The sequence below is a fragment of the Trachymyrmex septentrionalis genome, unplaced genomic scaffold (genome assembly GCF_001594115.1).
Source record: "Trachymyrmex septentrionalis isolate Tsep2-gDNA-1 unplaced genomic scaffold, Tsep1.0 scaffold51, whole genome shotgun sequence".
Taxonomy (NCBI): domain Eukaryota; kingdom Metazoa; phylum Arthropoda; class Insecta; order Hymenoptera; family Formicidae; genus Trachymyrmex; species Trachymyrmex septentrionalis.
In genome coordinates, this window is record NW_017305683.1 from 1,566,031 (window position 1) to 1,580,717 (window position 14,687).

At 36.1% G+C, this 14,687-nt stretch overlaps 1 protein-coding gene across 1 annotated transcript in view; it reads left to right on the plus strand.

Annotated features, from left to right (window-relative positions):
* Nucleotides 1-14,258, plus strand: part of LOC108751673 (protein rhomboid) — a 437,528-nt gene extending 423,270 nt beyond the window's left edge. The window contains exons 9-10 of the mRNA XM_018491974.1: nucleotides 9,682-9,837; nucleotides 13,610-14,258. Of these exons, the coding sequence (XP_018347476.1) occupies nucleotides 9,682-9,837; nucleotides 13,610-13,851 (398 nt within the window). The 3' untranslated portion in view covers nucleotides 13,852-14,258. The remainder of the gene's footprint in view (nucleotides 1-9,681; nucleotides 9,838-13,609) is intronic.
* Nucleotides 14,259-14,687: the final 429 nt, after the last annotated feature.

Sequence of the window (14,687 nt, forward strand, 5' to 3'; positions counted from 1 at the left end):
CATGACTGCGTAATCACACGCAAACATGATATCATTCCCTTATTTAAAAAGTGACATAACTCAGAAAATGTAATTTTTGAGTTACCATGAGAGAATGTGATGTAAAAATTTATAAATTAAATATATATATAAATTACTTTATTTATCAATTATCAAAAATAAATTAACTCTACAGTCTGTTCGCCAAATAGTAGTTTCGTTGTGTTCTTAAAGTTTCCGAAAAGATCACAATATCTACAAGAGCTATACATTTTGAGTTGTGTTGTAAGTAAAAAGATCTTCTGTAGAATACATTTAGAATTACAACAATTTTGATCGAAGTTTAAAAAAGAGGTTATTTTATTTTTAATTTAATCATTTTAGCTGATTAAGGTGAACACAAACTGTTGATGATATTTCAAGTTATATCATTTTTTATTAATTATTTTGAATTTATTATAATTTTATAGGATATATTATAATCACAACTCAAAAAGGTTTTTTTAAGGGTTGTGAAATGAAGATGATAAAAAATGGCAAAAATAATACAAATATGATTTTTCTTCTTTTCTGAAAAATTTAATTTTTTTAGCTGTGTCACTTTTGAAGTAAGGGAATAACGTGTTTTCTCTATCGAATGATGCAATGCTAACCAAATGTTTAATAATCACTCAAGGCTGAAGAATTTTGCCGACGTGAATAAACGGATCACTGTAAAAAAGAAAAAAAGTTGTCTCGTCAATGTCGATCCTCTCATATTCCGTCGCTGCATGAGAATCTCGCTGCCATAAATATTGCGGCCATAACCATAAAATTCCGACGGCTTTTTGTCCTTTTTTTGCCGTGCCTGGAACGTACTTCGCACATATATATTTTATGCATCGAGTTACGTAAAAACGGCGACGCCCGTATGCGCTGCGCATCGCTCGCATGTATACGCACGAGGCATACACACCATGTTGTTTCTAAGTGGACATGATATTCATAGTGCATCACTCGTGGAAGTTCAATGCAGCAAATGACATTATTGCATCGACGAAAATAGCGATGGTATCGATATGGAATCGAATTAAGGTTTAAATCTTTTAATTTTTTTTCTTTTTTATTTTATATTAAGATATCTTGATTTACAAGAAAAGGACAAGAAAATGTAAATTAATTAATAATTTTATAATTGACTAAATGAAAAAATGGTGTTAGCTAAGATTTATTGGATGGTCATGATCAAGATATATGATTTTGTACTATTCTTTGTAATTCTTGAAAATTTTGATATAGCCACACATGAGCCTTATAGAATTTAGATTATACTCATTGCTTAATAAATTTTATATTTAAGTTACTTAATAAAATATTGTAAATTTTTAACAATGACATTAATTATGGTGTAATCTCTCAATTAATGTGTCAATAACTTGCAGTTGAGATACTGTGTTGTCGAAACGTTCTATTTTTATGATATCATATCTTTTTGATCTTATATATTAAAGTGAAACCAATTGTTTTGAAATATAGTTCATTTTTTGACCTTTTATACTTGTAAATTACTTGGATAAGATTAATATAGATGATGACAAAAAATTTTAGCGACAAAGAGGTTTGGATGTTTTTCAAATCATTACTTAGATGGCAAACTGATGTTATTTCTCATTATTTTTACGTCAAAGTGACTTTATTACCTATGCAATGATTTAATAAACACAAAACTTTACACAGAAAAAATGATTTTGTTGAATTATCTTAAAATTTAGCTAAATACAGATCTGAAAATAATTTTATTGACCCATCAAAATATTTGTATCGAAAACTCGAGTATGATGAGCAATGATGCAAAAAATTTTGATAGTCCAGCAATCAGCTTCTACATAATTATTTTGATGGCCTAACAAAATTTATTTTCAGATCTGTTAATCTGTATCTAACTAAATTTTTAAATACTTCAGCAAAACCATTTTTCTTTCCTTATGGCCAAAAGGCCCCTTTTTTATCACTCTGTATAATATAGTTGATTAGTGTTGCAAATAGTTTACTACTTTATTGTAATTTTCAAATTCTATATAATACAATCAATATAGAATAAATTCGAGTGAACTTCTTTATTCGATAGTATTGAATGTGTTTTTCGGTTTGGGGTCCATCCGTTACCGATTTCCCCTGAGTCGTTCAACCCTCGGACGCCCGTCATGCTTGGTTTATACGGGGCTTAGAATTTCGTATTGCGCAGGACCAATGGCGGACGCGTAACGAAAATAGGAAAAAGGAGAAGGTCTCGTATTTTGTCCCAGTCCTCTCTCTCTCTCTCTCCATCGCCTTCCATTCCTACAGTCTCTCTCGGTCGAGAGCTCTTTACGAATGCAACGGCGCGCTTGCATTCGCGCCTAACAGTACGCTCGATTTTCCACCTCCCTCTTTCTCTCGTCGCATCCTCTCGCACGATAATGGCCTTTGTTCCTGGGGGAGGGGAAGGGGGGATTGTTCGTGAATGTCCTTTCTTCGTTAACAATTGCGGATCAAATTGGTGGATATCTAATTGGCGCCTGATTGACGTCGCTAATACCATTCCATATTGCGGTTAGCGAAAATCCGCTATTGTTTCGCGCTTGTAAGTGGTGACAAGCAGCAGCGATTGCAAAAGAGATTGTCAGTCTTTTGCACGAATAACGAATGTATGATTTTGACTGCAAACTCGATAGACGTGCAAAATAATCGTATCTATATAAATTTCGTTTGATTTGCTTTTTATCTTTTTAAAACCGATGATTATATAATTAATAAAAAATAATGCACTGGATATAATATTTCACTTTTGCACAAACATATTAAAAAAGTTAGATTCTAAGTTAATTAGATTTAATACAAGAGATAATTTTCTTCTAAGAATATTCTCTAATTTTTTAAGATTTCGTGCATAATGCGTCCATTAAGAAATGAAACTGATTTTTTCCTCTTATGTTAGCAACTGCTTACTCAGTAGCAGCCTACAGGCTGTTACTGATCATATTTGACTTTATTTCTTCCCTGTTTCTAGTTGACATAATTCTGCGTTGTTTCAATCTGGAGTAGCTTAAAGTGTTAAAATTTGTGTTGCTTTTAACGAAAATGGAATATTATATCGCTTAATGTTACATAGTGATTTGCTATCTTTTTTATATGAAATTGCATAATAATTTTACGATAAAGAAAGCTTGCTGAAGCTTTCTGTACATTTCTGTAGCATTATCATCAAATTTTATATTGAAATTGCGTAATATCGTGTAATGATATGTTATCTTTATTTCCCAATGTACGCAAAGTTTTAGCGAAACTTTTTATCACCGAGTTTTATACAAAAAAAAATGGCATATCGCTGTAATATTACGTGATATTGCGCTATTCCATTTTTGTTATAAATAATACAAAACACATTTTAGCACTTTAAACTTCTATTTCAGACTGAAACAACGTAGAGCCATGTCAGTTGAAATTGGAAAAAAAACTAAAATCAGATACGGTAATAGGCTGCAGAATTGCTAATATACGAAAAAAATCAGTCTTATTACTTAATGGGTACATTATGTATTTCCTTAATTTTTTCATTTTTGTTAACTATATTAAAATAATCAAAATTGTATATCAGTAGACACATATATTAATTGTCGACGATACAAAATGTCGGATCTGTTAATAATACTAATGTAATAAGAAAATATAGAGACTTTGCTCCTCGCTCGCACCATATTTGTGATTAAAATACGAAGTAAACGGAGAGGAAATTATGGAAACGCGTGCACAGAACCTCGACGCGAAATAAAATGCTTCGCTTCGTAGCGGGGTAGAAGAGACAGGTGGGAAAATAGAACGAGCATTTTAGAATGCGCGCGTGCTAGGCACGTCGATGCATTCGTAAAGAGCCCCTCCTGGAGGCGAAAAACGGATGAGACGGCTAGAACGAAATTGCTGGAAAACAACGAGCGCCGGAGGTTTTTCTTTTGCTGCGCAGAGAGAATACGCTCGATACGCTCTCGCGGCGTTAAAAAATTAGTAGTTAACCACTTAAGCGAGACGCCGACGTGAGCCACGGATACGGGCGTGTGCTCCATATCAGTGCATTTCTGCACGTTCCTTCCTTTTTATACGGACGTATTTATTCCACACGTTCTGGAGCGTTACGTTCTGACAAGCGAATTTCTACGATTTTGAATGCGAATTATTAATCATCATCTGGGTGCTAAGTAAATTAGAAATTTTTCATTATTCTTATTAGCATAATGTTGAAGGAATTTTTTTTGTCATTAGAAACGTATTCTGTTACATTATACAATTACATAAAAAATTTATGTTAAAATATTAAAATATTTTTATATATAAAAATTCAAAATATTATAATGTTTTTTAAACAAACCTTTTAATCATTTATCAGTCAAATTATCAGTATAGTTTGTTATCGATGTATGCAAAATTTTCTTAGAATTGGAAAACGACAGGAGTTTTATGAGTGTCCGCATCTTCGACACTTTTCATATCGTTTTTGCTATTGGACGCTTCCTCCGTGCTGGTTTCGTTGCACCTGTTGCACGTCGCATCGTTTGGTTCCAACAGACTTCGTTATTGGTGTCAACGAGTCGTTAATCGATGGTATTCTGTACACTGAAAAATGTGTGTGACATCTTATTGCGTGTTAAATCTTATCGCGGCTGGTTGATAAAATTAATTATTTTTAAAGTAAATTAGTTAAGCTTCCAGAGTATTTCTTTCTCTCTCTCTCTCTCTCTCTCTCTCTCTCTTGCTCCCCCGTTTAGATTCTCGCAACGCTGAAAACTTGTCGCAAAAATTGTAAAAAAATTGACTGTCTTATTAAAGTTGCAAGATACATTTCTATTTCAGACATGTGAATGTCAACAATGAAATTCCCCGATATATTCATACCTGGACGAAGTTAGTGATATTTATTGTTGGACAGGCTGATTGCAGCGAGTAGTTGTGGAGCGGTAGATACACGGATAGAGCGACACGCTGTAATCATAAGAGTAGGTCGCGAAGACATTAACTTGCGCTGGTGCTTCGTGTTGGCAGACCGCGTCGACCCACTTCCCTTCCTTTCATGCTTTCTTCCTTAAGGCAAAGCCGAAGACACTAACGAAGGCTCGGATGAATTTCATAACCTACGGGAAGTCCGCAATGACTCTATTACGCTTCGCAGCTCTTCATTTTTTTCCTTTTTCGCTTTCTTTTAGTCCTCGAGCTCGTCCTCGCGCTAAGTCGCTAATTTTCACAACGCGCCTTGCTGCTACCTTATTTTTATCTTTTTCTTCTTATATCTGCATGCAGTATATGCACGCATACATTTCCTATACAATTGCTAGAAAGCATACAGAATCCTTTTACGCTTACTTTTTTTTATATAGATGCCTTGGCGATAGAAAGTACGTAATTAATTCCACGAACGTTGCAATTACGAGGCTAATTTAATCGTGAATATGGCGATACCATTTATTTGAAGAAAACGTAGCAAGCGGAAAACTAAAATGTAGTTAAATCTGTTAATTATTACTTGCAATTCTCTTAAAAACGATGAAAAAGATTTATTCACATAAATATTATTTTATAATAAAATCATATTCAGAGAGCGATAAAATTGATCAAAGTAAAATTAGAAAAACTGATGAGAAGAAAATTCCAATAACGGATAAATATTTCAATTCTAAAAAATAATAGCAAAGAGTGCTTGCTAGTGATAGATAATAATTAAATGCTAAAGTGAGTCAATCAGCAAAGTATCGATTTGTTAATTTCGAGCGTCGTATAAACTATTCCTGCTATGGCTCGTTTCCTAGTCTCGGTTAGGTAAATGACGGTAAACCGTAAATACTCGCAGCATCGTCTAAGTTGGACCAAGGAGAGCGGATGAGGGGAATCAGCAGCCTCTTGAGCTAGTATCCGTTAACTCGAGTCAATTACTACAACAGAGATCCATGGTTCGTCGTGCACAGGAGTAAAGTGGTCTCTCGGCGTGCTTCAACTTTCAATTAACTACCATGGCACGATGACAAACAGACTGGCGATGACAGCTGAGACCTTAAATTTTCTCTTTTATAATCGTATTACCGCTTTTGCAGCTCAGCGACATTATTGCATTATATTACGTTACAAACATCGTGCATGGCTATAAATCACTTCTTCTTCATCCAGTGTGATTTGGAATCGTTGATATAATAAATATTAGTTATAATTTATCGATGTAATTAGAATTACATTTTTATGTCATTATATCAGATAGTCAGATTTCTCTTGGTAATCGCGTAAAGTTTTATCGGTTTTAACTGTCTTTTGTCTCCAGGATAGATGCAATTGCATCTTTGTGGTATTGGTTATCGATGCCCGCTGTACGTCGAATAAACTAATAGTTATATTATGAACCATCTAATTCCATGCGTCTCGAATAATTGCTCTCTTGTTCCAATTGGATGTGACTCGATCATTTATTAAGCGGACGCTAATAATTCATTCCAGGTAATTCGGAGCGTTCGCGAACTCGCACGAATTGATGTTTGCATCCTTAATGCATTTCCACGTCGCTCCGGTGCACACCGGCTTAGACGCGATTTGCGCTTTGCGGAAACTCCGTGGTAGTTTACGAAACAGGGGCGCTTCGCATGGCTCCCCCGTGAAGGCTGCTGTTGCTCGATGTAGGTCGCGCGTTAATGACCAGTGCGTAGCGACGAATTCAATTGAATCGTCGGTTTCGCAAGAAACGAGGATGTCACGAAGGATGCGTGCGAAGTTTCGCACAATGCGTATGACACAATCTTACGTTTTATTCGCGAGTCTATAATTTTAAAAAATTCACTTCCTGGAAGAGAGCGCGGTCTATCTCTGAAATTAAATAAAAACAATGACTTCTGACAATTCAAATAACAAAACGGAAAAGGGCAGATAACTTCCATCTGAAATTACCTGGAGAATATATGTTTACCTGCTCTCCCTTTCTCCCTTTTTCCCTGTAGCGCTTTAATTAGAATTAAATTCTTTAGTTTTTCACGCGTTTATAATTCAGGAACTTTTAATCCCTCGACATGTTTGTCAGAGAAGAATGTACTGCAGTTTATGGGAAGAACTCGTATCTAAAAAACAGAACGCGAGGAACGTATCGTATATCAACAGCGGCGGATTAGGAACGGCGGCCTTAATAAATCGGGGCAATCTCGTCAAAATGGACGTGGCACGACGTATTGTCCGAACCGGCACTCGTAATTTAGGATCAAAGGTGGGTCGGATGGTTAAGGTTCGCGGAGGGCGATCGGTCAGCAGGTCCCCAGGTGTCAGGTGGTACCCGGCCGCTCCAGACGCACCGAATCACCAGCACCCGGCCAGTCGCCACCATTTCCACATAGGAAGCGACTAATGTCCCCGCTCATTTCCCACGATATATAGGCGAGTGCCGCATCGATTCTCGAAGCACCATCCGCCTGCCCGACGCGATATTAATGTTTAACTAGCGCGATCGTGTGTCTGATACATTACCGTTGCTGCCGGGGTTGAAATTGTTGCGCGCTGCGCTACACGCCCTTTCCATGGTGGTACACGTTACGCGAGTACGAAACATGCGAATTGCAGAATTTGTCGAAATTGTTGCGCTGCTGCTGTTATTTCAATACTATCGTGCGTCGAATTGTCTTCTATTGTTGGCTCGGTGCGTAATTGGAATACTGTCCGACTCTTGTTGTCCGACATTTTCAGATATTTGCGAATTTTCAAGTTTACATGACACAATTTTTATATTGTAATTTTAATGAAGATTACATAATAAAAAAAAATGTATTTTTTCGTATGTACACGGAAAGGACAGTTTTACTGAAGTATTTAAAAATTTAGCTACACTTTGTTAAATTCATAATGTCAAATATTTTTTTACCCACTTTGAGCTATTTTTTATCATTTATGTAGGTCGCCACTGCTCTTACCCGATATGTCGTTAACTTGACTAACAACCAAATTAAGTAATTTAAATTAAATAATTTAACTCAAGAAAATGTATTAAATTTGATTTAAATTTAATTTATTATCCACCAAGTTACCTAACATATATATGTTAATTGGACGATATTTACTTTAAAACTAATTACAGAAATGGATTGATTACAGTTTAACACAGACGAAAGTTAAAAATAACAAAATGTTCTTTAATTTAAGGTATTGTTATCATGCTTTTTTGATATTTAACAGTGTAGGTACAGATCTGAGAATAATTTTATTGGACTATCAAAAGAATTGCATAGGAATTTCAAACATGATGAGCAATGCTGCAAAAAGTTTTAATATTTTAGCAATAGCTTGAGTGAACAACCTTCTACATAATTATTTTAATAGTCTAACAAAATTATTTTCAGATTCTAGCTAAATTTTTAGATATCCTAGCAAAATCATTCCGTTCGTATAATCATATTTCTAGCAATGTATGTATTATCTAGCAAATTATGTATTGATTAAATTCTCATATGCCTGATATTATATCGATTTCTTCTCCTTATCATGAGCCTTGAACGTGTTGCAACAAACATTATTTCCTACAGCCGTGGGCAGTCTGTCAAATTATGGGTTAGGTACTTGGAGACAGGCTCCTAATTCCGTCTCTAATAACCAGGGCTAGTTATAAGCGCCCGGAAGCGCTTTGTACTGTCAACCTTGCGAATCGACCAAATGGCAAGTACGTTACAGGGACAACAGGCGTCCACCGTGAACACAAATATTTGCGATAATACGAATTATATTGTAATTATACTGTACCTATATATTAAAGAGAAAATAAAAATTTGTGATTTTATATGCACATTAAACGTTCCTGGCATTTAAAATATTGCGAAAAAATTTTAAGAGAGATTTTATTTTTTTTAATCTCTTTTCAATTATATTAGAAGAGAAGAAAAGGAAACTTTACAGAGAGAAATCGGGGTGTATAAACCTCATATACTATATACTGTATTGCAATTCCTACGGTACTCTGTTCCCGACGAGCTTTTTCCACATTACTCGTGGAGCAACAGATGTTTCCGAACAAACTAGAGGAAGAGTGATGACAAGGACAAGAGGGAGGAAGAGAAAGAGAGAGTTTTTGGCGTCGTTAAACTGGAGCGCCGCGTCGTGCGAACTTTCGAATGGTTGAGAGCGAATATTATTCTTATTTTATTCACTGAAGGCGGCGAAAGCGGAAAATTCTGTCCGTACTTTGCGGTTTGTTCGAAAATGAGTTTTCTCAGTTCGACTAACAATGACCGAAACTCTCAAAATTCGGGAAGCTCGGGAAGCTCTCAGTTTCATGAGAACGCTCGACTTTTCTCTAAAATTGCGTTGATTACATAATTCCGCATATTTGCGAAGTGGAGAGTAGATGGAACAATATAGTGATGTATGTAAAAAATATAATTTTTACCGCTCCATGACTCTTCAAATTAAATATATTTCACTCTACTATGAGTGGAAAGTAATCCAGTTACAGAAACGAAACTTTAATTTACGGTTTTTTAAACTGAAATACTTTCACGTGATATTTCAGTAACAAATTAACGATACTGGTTGTCAGATCCTACGATTAATCATTATTATTGTTGGCGTTTAGGAAAATGGGAAAATGCGCTAAATCGTTGATCTGAAAAAAACAAAATGAAAACGGTAAATTGAAGCGGTAATTAAGAAGTTATTAAGAAGTTATATTTGTTGTGGTTTCAGGTTCGCTGGGCACGTCGGTATTCGACACGGACGTGTACCTTGTCGGGGCGAGTGGAGGCGTTTACGCTCTTCTAGCGGCGCATCTAGCCAACGTCCTTCTCAACTACAACAATATGGAGTTTGGGATAGTTCGGCTCATCGGCATCTTCGTCATCGGTAAGTGGACCCTACTTCCTCGATCGTCGGCCCACAACCACCACAGCCAATCCTATCTACCTTCGACCTGCCTGCTCGATATCTCCGATCAAACTGCTTTCGAGAGCGATCACGATTGACCAATGGCGCAGAGTAGACGGTAGTAGATATTAATCATGCCTGTTCCTTGCCAAAGGTTAAACATTACCGAGAAATTGTCAGAAGTTAAATAAATTATTACAATATAGGGTAAGATGATACAATTTCGAACGGAATAAAATTTAAATCCAATTTCTGAAATTTAAGTTTAAGTTTTTCCTACCCTTCAGTATACGCCACACGATGAGAAGGAACCAAAATTGACTCTCGAAAATTGGATTTAAATTTTATTTTGCCCAGAATCGTATAATACCATGTTCGAAATTGTACCACCTTATATACTCTACAACTTATTACTTGACACAAGTACTGTTATAAATATTATTACGAATTCACAATGTAATAAAGAATTAATCCTATTCCACTATGGAAAAATGACTTTTATAAAATTATAACGTGTGTATTTATGATGTAAATAAAAGAGGATTAATCTTTTATGAAAAATTTAAGAGAAATAATTAAAAGCTGAGAGGAACAGTTTTCTCGAACGATACCTCATCTTTTCATTAGTCTCTTTACAAAGTAGCAAAGACCGTCAGAGTCGCGAATTTGCAGACACGTTCTTAAAGATTAAGATGAAGTATCTCGGACCACCGAGCACAATACAATCTCAGAACTCGGCGCCTATGGCGGCGTAGTGCAATAATAGCGCGATATTGGCAAAGACGTAGACTCTAGTATCGAGAACCTGTATAGCACGTAATCTGACCGCCACTGTACGTGCGCATTATCTGGTTCTAGTGGCCCTAGAGTCGCCTCAAATTCACCTCGACGGTGCCTCTCGAGTCTTCAATAACCTTGTTTAAGGGGTTGATTACCGTCAGCGCGGATTCGGATATCCGCCGTCGGTTCCTCCCTCTCTGTCTCTCATTTTCCCCTACTTGCACCATTCCCAATATATCCGCATAGTTTCTATCCGCGGGTGGTAACAGCCCGGGCCCGTTCCGATCTACGCGTTTCGACTTGGATTACATCGTAATCCCAGCGCGAGAGCTTGACGGGCGAAGTAGAGCTTGATCGATAAACGCGCTCTCTCATGATGTGGAAGCGGGTCATCCGTTCAGCCGCGAATGCAAATGACGCTCTCGCAGAAGTCTGCGACGTGGCGAGGTGTCTCCTGTCTTCTATAACATCTTAAGATGCGAAGAAAGTGCGCCACTATCAACTGCAATCAGAGAACTCTGTGAAGGAATGAGAGAGAGACAGAGAGAGAGATTTGAATTTTCATATCTTAGAACATTTCCGAGTGTTGACAATTCCGTTTAATCAGGGTAACAGATTTGGAAATGAGATTAATTATATATTAGATTTGTTAAATCTAATAGAGTCATATCGAATTTGTCGATTTAGATATCGTTTTAATATTCTTTTCGCGATTCACTTTTATTTACTATCATCTAGTCGTTCGATTTCCTCTACTCGCGCTTCGTTTCGATATACTTTTCCTGAAATTTCAATTTCCGCTTTTTTCCCCCGTGATAAGAGCTGAAAAGCGCAAGAGAAGGAAGAACCATGAAAGCCGTCGCTATTTTGAAGTTTTAATTAAAAGATAGGTGTGCTTGCGTTGTGATCGTCGCGAAGAATTTTCGCCGACGTGGAGATTGTTTACCACGAGAAGAACAGGTAGCTGTTCCGTCAATTTTTGAAACGAGCACGGTGTCGACACTCGTGTTTATTGAGTCATCAAGCTCGCACCTGAGTAAGCCTGGTTGAAAATTAAAGAAGAGATGCTAGTATTCAAAGTTGATGGAACAATAGTGGATTGGAATCCATCTCGATGAAAAAAGGAGAGAAAGTTGGAAGGAATTAAATAAATTTTCACGGCGAGGAAATTGCAATTTTAATTATATACGTAAATGTAATTTAGATGGAGATGGCGTATAATTATTAAGCAAAGTTTACGAAATAATCGTATATTGATCATGATTAATTTTAATATTGAAACGGATGAGGTCTACAAATTACTAAAAGTGCTTCAGATATAATAATGTATAACCCAATATTAACTAGCTAATATTAACTAAGCTTTCATCTAATAATTCTATCAAAATTGGATTATACAAGCTGAAACGAAAGATAGCATTGAATGGTATAGAAATGAAGGATATCGCTTATGATAAAAAAGATATGATAATATTATATTACAGCATATAATATAATGAATATATTTATAGATATATTGATTGCATATTATATAATGAATATATATATAGATATACTGATTGCAGTCGAGAAAATAATTAAGTTAGAATAGCGAATAGACGGAAAAGCTTGGAGAGGGTCCAATTTTTGTTACTTCAAGAGTTGTATAATTCAACCTTAGTATCCAAGTTAAACGACGGCATCAACGATGTAAAGAGATCGCGTTTGAAAACAGAGAAAGAAAACAGTATAAAGGATGTACATCAAAATTCGTATACTTCTTCAAAGTTTTAAATGTTTCGATAAGTTTAAAGTTCATATCTCGTTAACTCGAAAATTTTAAACTCGATTGTAGAATTACTAAATGTCGAAAATGAAATATCTCTTTATGAAAGGATAATAAAAAATATTTTCTTCTAAATTCTTATATTAATCTAATTTTAACGTAAATTAGTTTAGAACTCAATTATTAGTTATTTTTCAAGTTTTTTTTGCAGTTTTGATATACAATATATAATTATAAAAATTTTAAAGGACACTATAACTTTATTAAAATAGAAATCTCTTAGAAATGTAAGACCTTATGAATTACTCATATTTAAGAGAATCTTTAAAAGAAATGTAATAATTTGCGTTTATTAAAGAAATAACAAAATTTCTTAAAGAATGTAGATTCGTAGAAGATGAGATTACTTGATGGATTACGAAATTAAAGCACACTCTACATTAACTAACGAAGAAATAAATTACTTACGGGAATACAACAAACTTACATAATCATCGACAATGATCGCAGACATAGAAAAAAAGCCGCTGCAGGAAGGAAGGCTGCAGGAAAGCTCTTCTCTCGACGACACTTCGAGAGCTTCTCAAAGCTTACCGTCGGCTCGGCTCTTCGTGGCATCCTTACTTTTTTGCTCTACTCTCTTTCACTCCATTCTTTCTTGTTTCTCTTCTTGTTCCTCTCATGTTCTCCTTATCGCTTTACTATGCATTTTCAGAACACAACTAAACAGAATTTTTAAAAAATATATGCCACGATAAGCGCATTATTCCTTTATTCATTTTAAATTAATCTGTTAATCCGTCTACACTGTTGTATTAATGCTCTACTAATTGTAAATTCTACTAATTTGAAAGATAGTAAAAGTAGAATCGGATTTCAATTTAAAATTTATTAAATAAGACAATTTAAATTTAGATACACTGTGTTAAATGTATAGTGTGAAATTTAATCTAATATAAGTCGCCACAGCTCTTATTCAATGTATCATTATTTTACATCCATTGTTTTATACTAAAACAATGGATAATATAACAATATATCGAGCAAGAACAGTGGTGATATAATAGGTTAAATTTAACACTATAGATCAGCGTAGATAAATTTGAATTGAGACACGCGTAGAGAAACGAAATATTATATATCGCGTAATAATTCTAAGCAGGCAGTAAGAAATTTCCATGGAAATTTTAATATTTCTGATTACAGCCAGCGCCGACGTGGGCTTTGCGATCTACGATAGATACGCTGCGGAACAGATGGGTCCGCCAGTGTCGTACGTGGCTCATCTGACGGGCGCCCTGGCGGGTTTAACAATCGGCCTCCTGGTACTGAAGAACTTCGAGCAGCGGCTACACGAGCAGTTACTCTGGTGGGTTGCCTTGGGTGTCTATGCCGCCTGTACAATCTTCGCGATCATGTACAATCTGATGCATCCTGACTATCCATGACGCGAGGTCAGCTTCGCGTACGGCCAACCGAGGCACACGTAACGCGAAGCTGATCGCCCTTGGAAGAAAAAGAAGAAGAAGAAACGAAGGAAAAGATGGGAGGGACCGTCGTCGAGCAACGTCGACGGAGATTTTCAATTATCCCGGACTCTCAATAACACACTAGACCGTGAGCTAAATCGTTCCCGAAGCAGCAAAAGCGAAGGATACGTAAGGAACGAGAGTTACGCGACGGAGTCGTTGTCGGGATCGTCGACAGTTCTCCTCGAAGAACGTGACTTCGATCACTTTCCGTGCGAAAAGGATTGCGTAATAGTTTCGTAGTACATATATATTTTCTTCCAAGCCGGCCTGTTCGCGCGCGACAGTCAAGAGAAGCGACGGAGCGCTTGTCGAAAAGTGAGAAATGAGCGAAGAAATATAATTTATTGTTGATTAAAAATTCGAAAACAAATGAGCAAGTTTTCAACGGAAGCAATAATAATCGGTAAAAGCAAACGCGATGTACTTTCGGAAGAAGAAAATTGAGCGAATGCTCTCATTACGTTTCATCTTTCCTGCTTGATAACATAGTAGTCCGCGTTTGTTCTGCAATCCCGTGAAAGCTTCTTAAACGCAACGTGGGACTGTTTTATCATGGAGGAATGCCGGTAATTTTATGAAACGATGTAATCATAAAAAAATCAACTGTTAGGCTCGTGTTCTCCTGTGCCATCAGCGGGACAAGGAAACGTCATTGTAGGAAGATGGTCATCCTGAGCCACGATAAAATATCTTCGCGTGTCGTTCTAGAAAACGACGGGGCAGTGCACGAGAAAGTTACGGATAATATTCTA